We start from the raw sequence: 12,262 nt of genomic DNA, 5'->3' as shown, positions 1-12,262 counted from the left end.
ATCCGAGTAGACCATATCTACACCAGTACTTTGCTGTTCAGTCTACATGTTACTCAAATATGAAAAAGTATCAGGTCTGAATGACATGTTCTTTTAATCATGACTTCATGTTAGCTGCTATCCTGGAAATTGTTTGCCCTATATGAACCTGACTAGCCTTACCAGACTTAGCTTGGGACTCTTCCCATGACATTCAACAACACTGTATTCAATGGTTATTTTTTTCTGTTTTTCTAACCCTTATATGCAAGCCTCTGAAGTTTCACCCCTCCAGTCAGTTTTGCCTCAAGACAACATGAAAATAACTACTCCAGAGAAGTTCAAACTCTCTATATTATCTGATCCTGTCTTCTCAGTTCTTGGGCCAAAATTTGGGATCCTTTCCCTGATGACATAAGGACCTGTGAGATCATTAAGAAACATAGATGCAAATTTATTAGACGCCTACAAGAAAAGGCTATTTGCACCTGCATTAATGTTACATTCTGTGCTGAGTCTGCATGTCCTCCTTGTGTTCATGTGGGTTTCCTCCCACATTCCAAATACATGCAGTAGATGGATTGGAGACACTATATTGGTTGTAGGTGTGAGTATGTGAGTGTGAAGCATGGAAGAATAGATGTGACAGGGCTAGCCACCCAGCTATGTGAACCTCGGCTAGAGAGGATCATCACTGTTGAACTGACACCTTGTCCCCATGTGTAAAAATGGGAAAAGGGGCTGTAGATGGACGGAAGGAGTAGTGAGAGAGGTAAGGCATCAGGATCTGCTACCTGTCCATACAGCCTTTTCTGTTCTGCAATGATTACTTCTACTATACCTTTAGTATCACTATTGGGGCAAATGCAACTAAAATCAGAGACACGGGTGATGATAAAAGTTCAACATGTAGTAGTAGAGTACCTTCTATCACAGGAGAGATGTTCAAAAAGCCTGCACCTTCCATGGCAGTGAACCTCTTTACTACACTTCTTTTGTACACAAACACCAATGCAGCTCACTTTATAATTAGTGAATTACTACTCCCTCCCAATTCAAAATCTGTCTTTCCCTTTACGAAAAGTAGATTTGTACTATGCACTAGTACATCAAGGTTGTGATGAGTGCAGTCTGCAAGTGCGCTGCATCTGTTTGGCAACTGCTAGTTCAGTGACATGTGGTTAATTAAAAACACACAGAAAAGGGAATAGGGAAGATGGTTCCGATAGCATGTCATGCTATAAGATACACCAAAGAGGGGGTGTCTTGTTAAAAAAAAACATGCTAAGGAGTGTCAAAGTACTGTCTTAACAGGAATGAAGCAGCAGGGAAAGGACAAGTTTTCAATGAAGATCGTGATAAAGTGAGTAAAACTGGCCAAGCAATGCAACTTCCATGTCACACCTGGAGAATGATAATGATACCTGTGCCACAGCTGCACTGGAAACATTAAAAGCAGAGGACAGACTTGTAAGTGCAGGGGATAATCACGTGCACACAAAGAACTAAAGTGTCTTGTTCACGTCTTCAGTCTGGAATTTGAACAGCTGTAAGATGCAACTTACAATGCTAAAGATTATTTTAATTAGTTTTTTATTCTCTATGCAGTCTCTCTGGTGCAAAGATTTCTTCAGGTCAAAATCACTGAAGAAATAAACTGCATTGTTTATGGATATTTATATAAGGCAGTCAAAGTTTATGTAATATTAATGTGCTAGGAGTCTCTAAACTGCACTCTTCTCCACACTAAATGTACAAGAAAGTCAATGCATACAAACATAGCAGTATTACAGCTACTTCATACAGCAGCCAGACAGGCCTGGTTAGCAAAAGGAACAGACTGCAAGCAGTAGTAACGTATCTCTTCAGTGACTCCCATTACTAGGGCAAGAAAAGAAAAAGTTACACACCACAGTTTTTATGCTGACCTAGCGCCCTTAAAGACTACTTGTCAAACTCTTGTTTCATTGGGACCAGCCTATTTGTCCTGTGTACCCTGAATCACTATTCTCACCACTGTAATTCAAATAACTGCTGAATGTTAGATCTTTTCACTGTAGTTCAAAGAACTTCAGGAAGGCTCAACTTTATCAGCACAGACATTTGTGAAGCTTCATAAAAAAACAACTTTGAGTACACAAGGCATAGAAAGAGAGAGCCTAAAGCTCACAAATTAGATGCAAGCCCAAAGCTGAAGACATCATCGGGTTCAGGTACCATTTTAGTCGAACAAGTATAACAGAAGGAGCAAATAAAAAGCACTCATTCTATTGATGAGACAGGAAGAAAAAACACAAAGCTGTATCTTACCTAGCTCCTAAAAGTCCATGATAGTATGCAAAATAGACAAGTGATCCTTGGTTATATTCATAGCTTGCCAGTCCATTTCCGACTGCAATACCCTACAAAAGAAAAATAATCAGTGACACTATCCATATCACTATGACTTATGATTGTAGTAATTTTAACTCCCAGTACCCCCTACTCCCATGTTATAAAGGTGTGTGGGTGTATATGTATATGCATACATACATATACACACACACCAACCTCTCTATGAATATATATATATATATATGTATGTATGTATGTGTGTATATATATATATATATATATATATATATATAAACACACACACGTGTGTGTGTTTATATATATATATATATATACACACACACATGTGTGTGTGTGTATATATATATATATATATATATATATATATATATATATATATATATATATATAAAAACACACACACACGTGTGTGTGTATATATATATATATATATATATATATCTACATATATAAATATATATATATATATATACATATACACACACACACATGCATGTGTGTATAAATATATATATATATATATATATATATATTATATAAAATAAAAACCTTCATAACTGGAAATGAAATAAAGATATGCTGAACCGATAATAAGCTTTCGTTCTTCAATTGTATTAAGAAGCTCATCAGAAATGTATAAAAACACACAGAGTATCCCAATATAAACACTTGCAACTAGTGTGTCATAAAAAATAAAAGCCAATCTGTAGCTTAAATAGTAATAAAATAGTGGGGTATGTAGCACAAGTGTAACCAGTATGCACTTCTCATTGGTAACCATAGTAACTCAAGATAGTGTCAGATTTTAACAGCAAAGACTGTAAATCAGCTGTCTGAAAACCCCACCTGAGTGCACATTTAATATTGAGATTTTCATTAATGCCTGGTGGAGAATCCGCATTCAATTTAAACTGCCATATCAATTCCCTAACCTTTAGTAATGTCTCTGCGTCACCATAAAACAAACGAACATGTTCCAGAATTAAAAACTTAAATTGCACAAAACTATTACATGAGATACTGTGTTTAGCCAATGCATTTTTAAAGTCTCAATATTAAATGTGCGCTCAGGTGGTGGTTTTAGGCTGCTGACTTTTGACTTACACTCTGTCCTGTTAAAATCTGACACTATCTTGAGTTACCATGGTTACCAATGATAAGTGCATACTAGTTACACTTGTGCTACATACCTCACTATTTCATTACTATTTAAGCTTACAGATTGGTTTTATTTTTTATGACACACTAGTTGCAAGTGTTTATATTGGGATACTCTGTGTTTTTATACATTTCTGATGAAGCTCTTAATAAGATTAAAGAACGAAAGCTTATTATTAGTTCAGCATGTCTTCAATACATTTCTAGTTATGAAGTTTTTATTTTATAAGTTTTGTTGTACTTCTAGTTTTCAAAACTCAGTTCTTTTTAGCTTCTGTATGTGTATGTGTGTGTGTGTGTGTGTGTGTGTGTGTGTGTGTGTGTGTGTGTGTGTGTGTGTATATATATATATATATATATATATATATATAAAAATACAGATTCATGTAACGGATTCTATTTTGGTAAAACTATAAGGAAGCTGGCAAGCAGAATTTATGAACATTCACTAGCGATTATAAAAGGGGACACTGGTAATGCCTTTGCAAGACATTCTCTACAGGGCAATAAGAAATTTCAGTGTTTTGAGCTGGACTCTGTTGAAATGAATGACTTCTGTGGCAACTACAAAGTACTATTATACTGCTTATTTATGTATATATATGTATATATATATATATATATATATATATATATATATATATATATATATATATATATATATATATATATATATATATATATATACACATTATATATATATATATATATATATATATATATATACACATTTATATATATATATATATATATATACACACACACACACACACAGACACACACACACACACACACATAAAGGCGTAGTCTATTTAGGCTTATGTGATTTATGTAACTGCTTCTATGTTGGTAAATCTATAAGGAAGCTGGCAAGCAGAATTTATGAATACTCACTAGTGATTATAAAAGGGGACACTGGTAATGCCTTTGCAAGACATTCTCTACAGGGTAATAGTTTTAAGAAATTTCAATGCTTTGAGCTGGACTATGTTGAAATGAATAATTTCTGTCTCAACTACAAAGTGCTATTAGAGTGCAGAGAGTCTATAAAGCAGATCAGGCTTAACGCTGACAAATTTTCTGGTCTGAACAAAAGTGTGAATATAAAATGATTGTCGAATGTTTTATAAACTTTGTGCTTGCAAAAAAGCAGCTCCTGATGTACATAGTAATGTATACAGTTATGTATATGTTCACATAGCCGTCTTTAGGCACCAGCGAACCCTGTGGTTGCTGGGGGGCCCCAACCACAGCAAGTTATCTTATACTGATATTTTGTTACATGTCTGTCAAACCAACAAAAGCTAGTAAAGCATTTTTGTATACTTAATAAACCTCATGGATAACTCTTATTTATACCTCCTTCAAAATTCAAAGATATTTCTGGTTGTAGTAACAGTGTTTTGTCAAGTAACAGGCATCAAAATTCTGTTAAATATTTTACCACTGACATAATGCTGGTGGCTTAGTTAAATCCTGCTCTTGGACATTTTCTCCACTTGCTATACCCGTGGCTGCAGGGGGCCCCCATTAATCATCCTTGACTGTGTGGGGGCACCACAAAAGCTGCTGCAGGTTGGGGAAAAATGAGGAAGAAAAAATTTATTAATTTACTAATTATGCTCTTTAACCTGGGCAGGGCTGTGATATGACCCTGTTAGGATGAAGCTGATAATGAACATGAGCAAGGTAAGTACTAGAGAGATCAGCAGCCCTGAGTGACTTATCTTGGTGCAAATTTTGGATTTTAAGAATAGCTGAGACTTCTGATAATCAGGGATGGTTTTCTCTTTCAGGGAGTTTTATAAATATAAGCATAACACCAGATAGTTGTTGTTTGTCTTTCAGCTTTTTCCCAGTAAGGGGTCGCCACAGCGGAACTCCAGTCTGCTAATGATTGGCAGTAGATTTTTACGCAACGCCGAGGTGTCAGCTCGACGCCCAACCTTCAACAAAGGCACGCCCATTTACGCACACATGTCTTTCGAACTCTACCCAACCGCGGGGAGGACATGCAGACTCCACAAAGAAGGCACTCCCAAGCCAAGCCGAGAATCGAATGGGAGAACCTCTTGCTGTGAGGTAACAATGCTACCGCTGTACCACCTCAGAATATAACAGATAGTATGACTCTCAATTCCTTTGCTTAAGAATTCAGTGCAATCCCAAAAATAATAGAATAAAGGCTCATAATCAGGACTATATTTTAAATACTGCTCCAATGCACTTAAAAAGTTAGAAGAACAACACCTTTTGCATCAACACGTATTTTTGGACCATAAGTATTAAACTCAGATGTCTGGATTAATTGACTGTTTGTAATCCTGAATGATTTACCAGCAAATCCAACTTTTTGCGAAGGAGAAAGCAAATGTATGAACAAAATCAGAGAAGGTCTGTAAAATCAGGGGCAGGGACAGGTATGCATTACTGCTCAATGAGGTAAATAAGTGACTTACCCCTGCTGCTATTTGACAACTGCTAAACAGCAGTCACTGATATGGTGTGGCAGTACCAGTGCTGTGCAATATATTGCTATTTGATGAAATAACTACAAAACAAGGACTGCTATGGCTTATGCTTGTGTGTGTATAAAAATATTACTGATTTCTGTATGTGCATGCACCCAATAATACCAGGACACAGACATTATTCTTCTGGGTATCAGTAAAAAATGTACTTAACAAGTAATTATATTTCAAAAGTAAGACATAAGATATATCACAGAATATTCAGATAGTTAGATCTTCTTGAAGTCTGGTGGCCCCCACTCAACAGACTGTATAAATGGATACTGGGGGCTCCCTTATTCATCCTTGACTCTGTGGGGAACCCCACAAAAGCTACTGCTAATTGAAGAAAAATGAGGACAAAAAATGTATCAGTTTTCTGACTGAGCTGTTTAACCTGAACAATACTGAGATATGAACCCTTTAGGATAAAGCTGACAATAGCCTCTGGTTTCAGCCACACCCATTCTAAAACCAGCCCTGCTCAAATGTGTGTGTATAGAAAGCTGCTGGGAATCTGGGGATTGTGTGGTTATTACAACTTTAATTTTCATCACAGTCAAACCTTAGAGGTGTGCACATGAAGTCATTATAGCTTGTGATTGAGCTGAGGATAGTGTGGTCATTGTTTATTTACTTTTCTCACAGACCTCAGAGGTGTAAATAGAAAGTTATTATAGCTTGTGTAGGGGTGGCGTACTGTCTAAGAGCAACAAATTAGAATATATTACTGAACTCATTCTCACAATCACACATCAGGCACATATACATGGGACTGACTTTGAGGGTTAGGGGTGAGGAAGCATGCTATGTATACATATATATATATATATATATATATATATATATATATATATATATATATATATATCAGCAGTCACTTGAAATATATGGCTAAGGCAATTTAAACCTCTGCTTTTATCCTAGTCTAACGCCAGATGGATGTATAGGCAGTGACCGTCTTTTGTGGCGGGTTAGGGAAGGAGGCAGTATTCCCAGATAAGACCTATGTATTTCCACAACTATCTTGTTAGTTTATTGTGAGCTACTATTTTGTCAGCTTTGAACATTAAATCTTGGCCACAACTTATGTCTTCCTTGAAAGAAAAAAATAAGACTGACATTCTTTTTTTTCATGATTTTTGTTTAGGCCACCATTGGAGTAAAATGTTGAGAAAATGCTCTAAAATGCATCCCAGGGCACATATATAACCCCTATGGCTTTGGGGGCAGCAGCTTAATTGAGTTATTTACTAAATGGTTATTACTGTGCTGTCTTGGTCAGGAAGGGAGTGCTGAAAGAATGCAAAGAAAACTAAAGCTGAACAGCAACAGTGAATTTCTTTCCTTAATAATAATTGTTGCTCAAGGCATTATTGGGCGAATATGTTGTGTAAAATAAAAACCTTTAAAATGCACTTCAGAGCATATAGAAAGTTATGGCTTCTTGAAAAAGCTGAGAGTAACACAAAATGTGAGAGAGGGAAGAAAAAAGTAATGTGCATGGTATGGGGAGCCCATAAGGGGGTGGTGGATCAGAGGAGCAGACTGGACTTGCATGCTGCTTTACTGAACATTTTTTCCCTGTTCCTTAGCAAATTGAAAGTATTAGTGAAAGTAAGTCAAAGTAATACCCATCTAGAAGCACAGTACCTTGCCTCTTGCCCCTGTCATTAAACATCTCCTGGCAATAAACAAAAGAAAACCCTGGATCTCCAGGCTTGCATGAAAAGATTACTGCTAAATGATCATCACTGTAGGGCTGTGGAAACTCCATTATTGTAGTCCAAGGCAAGTACAGAGACACTTTTTTTTTAATACTTTATATGAAAATACTCCGTGATAAGCACTGACATGAGCTCCCTATACCAGCACAGTTACTCTTCAGCAGATGACATTTACAATACGATTCCTAAAAATTAGTGTAGCACTGTAGAAAACTTCTACCATGCTACTCACTCTAGTCTGACCTCTACAGACAGGAACACCTTTGGAAAGAATACATTTGGGGGGTGGGGGGTTGGAGGTATCTCTTATCAATGCAGATCTTGGTCCAGGATTACTGCCTCAAACAAGAGAGAGAGATCTCTGCCAGATTGAATGCTATGAAACTGCATTATTTCTATATCAATTAATCACATTAGTTATGACTGACACATCCCAGCAAACAATCATGAGTAACACTGGAGACTTTTAAATTATTTAACTGGTTAATTGAATGTATTTGTTTGCAATACTATAAAATGCCGTTAAATGTTTAATTGTCTACTCCCTGAAGGCTGTGTGTAGCTGAGGTGCTAGAGTCTGTGAATTATTAAATTCTTTTGGATTTTACTGGCTTTTTTTGTTGTTCCTGTTTTGTTAATACTCTCATATACCCGCATCTGCAGTACTGGAAGCAATGATATGCAGGGTCAGTTATCAGAAGCAGAGGATATCCAGAACTGCCACCCAACTTTTAACACTGCCACATTCCCTTGGCACAGTTACATTATCCCTTCCATCATGGGGAATACACACTGACAGCAGGGGAGATGAAATATGCTAAAACTACTCAGTTGTGCAGATGCACCATTTGCCTTTCCACTGGTGTGACGCCCTGGTCTGACTAATATAATAAGCCCCTACAATCCTGAAGACAGCCAGCAGTCTGGACTCATGTGTCCACTCTACAGAAATTATGCACTTGCAGTCTGCAAGGATCATACCACTGATGTACCAGCAAGTTTTGCACACATTTATAACCACCTCATTGATATTTGCTTCTGATCATGGGTATACAGTACAGACACATGGAGGGGGTTCACAGGAAATGACAGGTATGGAACTGTCCACCAGACCTATCACTCTGGAAGCAGAGATTCATGGTACCAGACATACTTACTTGGCTAAAATCAGCAAGAGTCTGCAGCAGCTGCATGCATATGGCTCTGCACCTTCATCCCGTTTTACCCTACTAACATTGACCTGTGTCAAACCCTTTCATTTAATGGACACTGATGGGAATCCAACATTTACTGGCACCATTGTGTGCAATTTTGGAAAGCACTGCATTAACTATAATAGAGCTCGATCCAACTATACAGATCTTGTTATCTAACACACGCAATGCCATTAACCATGCAGCTTCAATTTCAACATTTGGGTAATGCAGGCTGCTGTTTTCTTGGAACTGGAAGTACAGACAGCGCTGACCATGAGGCCTTCCTCAATTTCTCCTCTGCATAAAATGTAACAAGGGTTCACTGAAGTCCTCTCTCTGTTTAGGTAAGTCACAACAGCTCAGCACTTTGTGGTACGCAGAGTGAAATTTGTTTAGGAATCCATTAGTTTTCACTCTAGCTCCATTGTCAGTAAATAAACTGTAATGCCCAATATGTGGGCAATTTACAATAAGCATTTGTGTAGTCAAGTACCCCCAAAGCACAGCTTCTAGGCTGAAGACTGCTATTTTCTGTGCTGGCTTCTGGTACAAAAATACTAGCCCTTGTCTCATGTTCAAGTTGCCCGCTGATCTGACAGCATATGGACCAAGCACCCTATCTGTACTGCAGGTGAGTAGCTTTTTTGTCACCAGTAACTATTTTCAAACAGTGCCTTTCTCAACACTTACCCCCCAAGCTGCATTCCAAGAATTTGTCTTACATTCTTCTCCCTTATCTCTGAACTTCCCTTCCTAATTCCTTAATACCTTACCCTATTTCACACTAAACTTCTCCTAAAGCCCCCTTGTAAAACAAGTACTTCACTAACACTTTGCCATAATCCACATATACACACTATCGAGCCTTTAACCTCTAACCTGTCCTTCCAGTCAGGCATTACCCAGCCAAAGATGTACACGACTCACCTAATGTCAGTCAGCCTGTCCTCTATCGCCTTGCCCCCAAAACCTCTTACATTGCATAAAAAATACATTCACTTTTCCTCTGGTTTATTTCTATCCTGCCACTTCTAAAATTTCAGTGCTTTCTTACAATACTGTGTACTATACCCAAAACTCCCACAACAAACTAAACAGCTGTTGTCACCTCTCCACCACATTTCCAAGACCCCCCCCCCACTTTTCCTCCTATTCTCGTACAGATACAGGCACCAGCTCTGGAACATCCTTGTGCAGCTCCTATATACCTCCTCTGATGATCTTAGCTTTCTAGCCACCACACAAGATTCCTTCTATTCACTCTGTGGAAGCTCTACCTCCAATCTTTCTTAACACCTTTGCATTAAGTTTCCTCTGGCTGTTTAAATTTAAACACACCTTCCACTCACAGGATTATAACTTCATATGTACACCAGACTAACAACTACTGGGGCCGGTTTAAGCCTAGCCCTCGACAGGGTAAGCAGAGGCCTGGGAGATGAACCATTTACAGGCTGCCTATGTCCATTAGAGACACAGGTGCAAAACCAGGGGTGAATTTCCTGTTCCTCATCAAATTCTCCAAGTTGCACTTGAATTAGGTTAAGGAGGAACTCTGCTTCACATGGATGGGGCACTTGTTCCAGAGAAGGGTTAGTCTCTGGGATGCATACTGCCTCTCCAGCAGGTCCTATCTTTATCACAGGCAAAGTTTACGTCTTTAGAACATATAATTCTGGTGCTGTGTGTTTGCTGGATATGCAGAAAGTCCATCAGAGGGGAGTTTGATGATGCTTTGTATGTCAGGCATAAATCTCTCAACAACATGAAGGAAACAGAACAAAAAGGATAGGACTTTTGAGGCAGTATGCATAGGACATGTTACTTATGTTCCGTATTCTTTTAGTGAGGAACCTCTGTGGAAGTTCTAATTTTTGGATGTGTCTGGATAGGTACATACCATACAGGGCACTGTATTCAATATGTCTGAGGAGTGCTGAATACAGAGGAACCTTTTTTGCCCTAGTGGCCATATCTTTGTTTACAAATTGTACAAAGTACAATGATCTTCTCACTACTTAAGATGCAGGACAGTCAAAGGCTAGATTACCGTCTGTGTGTCCCTAAGTCCTTAACTACTGGGTCAACTCTTAGGGGCGTGTTGTCAATATGGTAGTAACCAGGGGCGGCTGACATCCAGAAGGATACAATTATGTATTTCTCGGCACTTAGCTTTATTCCAAGGCTCTGACACCACTTACTTCTTTATGCCATCCCTTCTTGGAGAGCATTAGTATCACTAGGAGATTCTATTCTATGACTGCTAATTTGGTCAGCCAGAGGCCTTTAACTTCAGAGCATTAAATGCCAAAAGGAGTCATCCCAGGACTGATCACTATGCAGGGGTGCCCTCCCCATTTCTAGCTTCATTGACCTTGTGAGACAGCTGACTATCCACCGGGGTGACATAAGGGTTTAAACCTAACCTCTTCAGTTTGTCAGCAATGCCAGAGTAGGGTATTTGTGTCAAATACCTTGATTGATCAAGGTAGACAGTGTGAACCATTCTGCCCTCATCCCTTGCCTTGGTGACCTTCTCAAAGAAGTCCATCAGCTTGACTACGAATGACCTGCCCTTGACAAAGCAAACCTGGGTTGGATCCAACGTCTAGCGGTTTTCCATGTTAGTATTCACCATTTCCAAGATAATTCTTTCCAAGGCTTTGCATGAGACTAGTATGACTTATGAGTCTGTACTTTTTAGGGTCTATAGATGACCCACCTTTGTACACAGGAATGATGGTTGCCATTTCCCATTTGTGATACAAGAAGACTGCTTAGAGGCTACAGTTAAAGAGCAATTCCAGATGGCCTGCCATGTCATATTTTATGCTACTTAGAAAGCAGCCTGGGATAATGTTGGGGACCACTGAGGCAGTGTTCTTGGTTTTAGAGAGAGCACTGATGACCTGTTCCCTAGTAATAGTTGGAGTTATATTTGATGCATTTCTGACAGGAGGCGGGGAGAGGGCACTAAAGTTAGAGCTGAATTTGTCTGCTAATTAAAGTTTGGTGCATCTTCTGGCTCAGTTTAGATGGTTCCATTAACAATAAGCTCTGCACACAATTGTGCGTGTTGCCTTTGATGATGTGGACATAGCGGTTACCCTTGGCCTAGAAGACCACATTTACCTCTAACTTGGCTTCAGTAGGCTCTTGTCCTCAGATTGTTTAGTTTGTCAACCTGCTGGGAGCTATACTTCCTAACTTTCACCATGACTTTCTTCCTTCTGTTATACAGCTTACTAATGTGACTCCACCAGGATGGCTTGTTTTTCTTTTTTTTTTGAGTTAGTTCTATACTTATTCCTGTTGGGTATAGCTGCCTCTATTCATC

At 38.5% G+C, this 12,262-nt stretch overlaps 1 protein-coding gene across 2 annotated transcripts in view; it reads right to left on the bottom strand.

Annotated features, from left to right (window-relative positions):
* CTSA (cathepsin A) overlaps window positions 1-12,262 on the bottom strand; it is a 580,280-nt gene that overhangs the window by 296,056 nt on the left and 271,962 nt on the right. For both annotated transcript variants that reach the window (XM_044090224.1, XM_044090225.1), the window contains exon 7: window positions 2,290-2,381. In XM_044090224.1, the coding sequence (XP_043946159.1) occupies window positions 2,290-2,381 (92 nt within the window). The remainder of the gene's footprint in view (window positions 1-2,289; window positions 2,382-12,262) is intronic.

Source organism: Protopterus annectens, chromosome 12.part0 (assembly GCF_019279795.1).
Source record: "Protopterus annectens isolate FY-2018-M chromosome 12.part0, PAN1.0, whole genome shotgun sequence".
NCBI lineage: Eukaryota > Metazoa > Chordata > Ceratodontiformes > Protopteridae > Protopterus > Protopterus annectens.
Note: the sequence above shows the minus strand (reverse complement) of the source record. Positions and strands in the feature narration are given on the sequence as shown.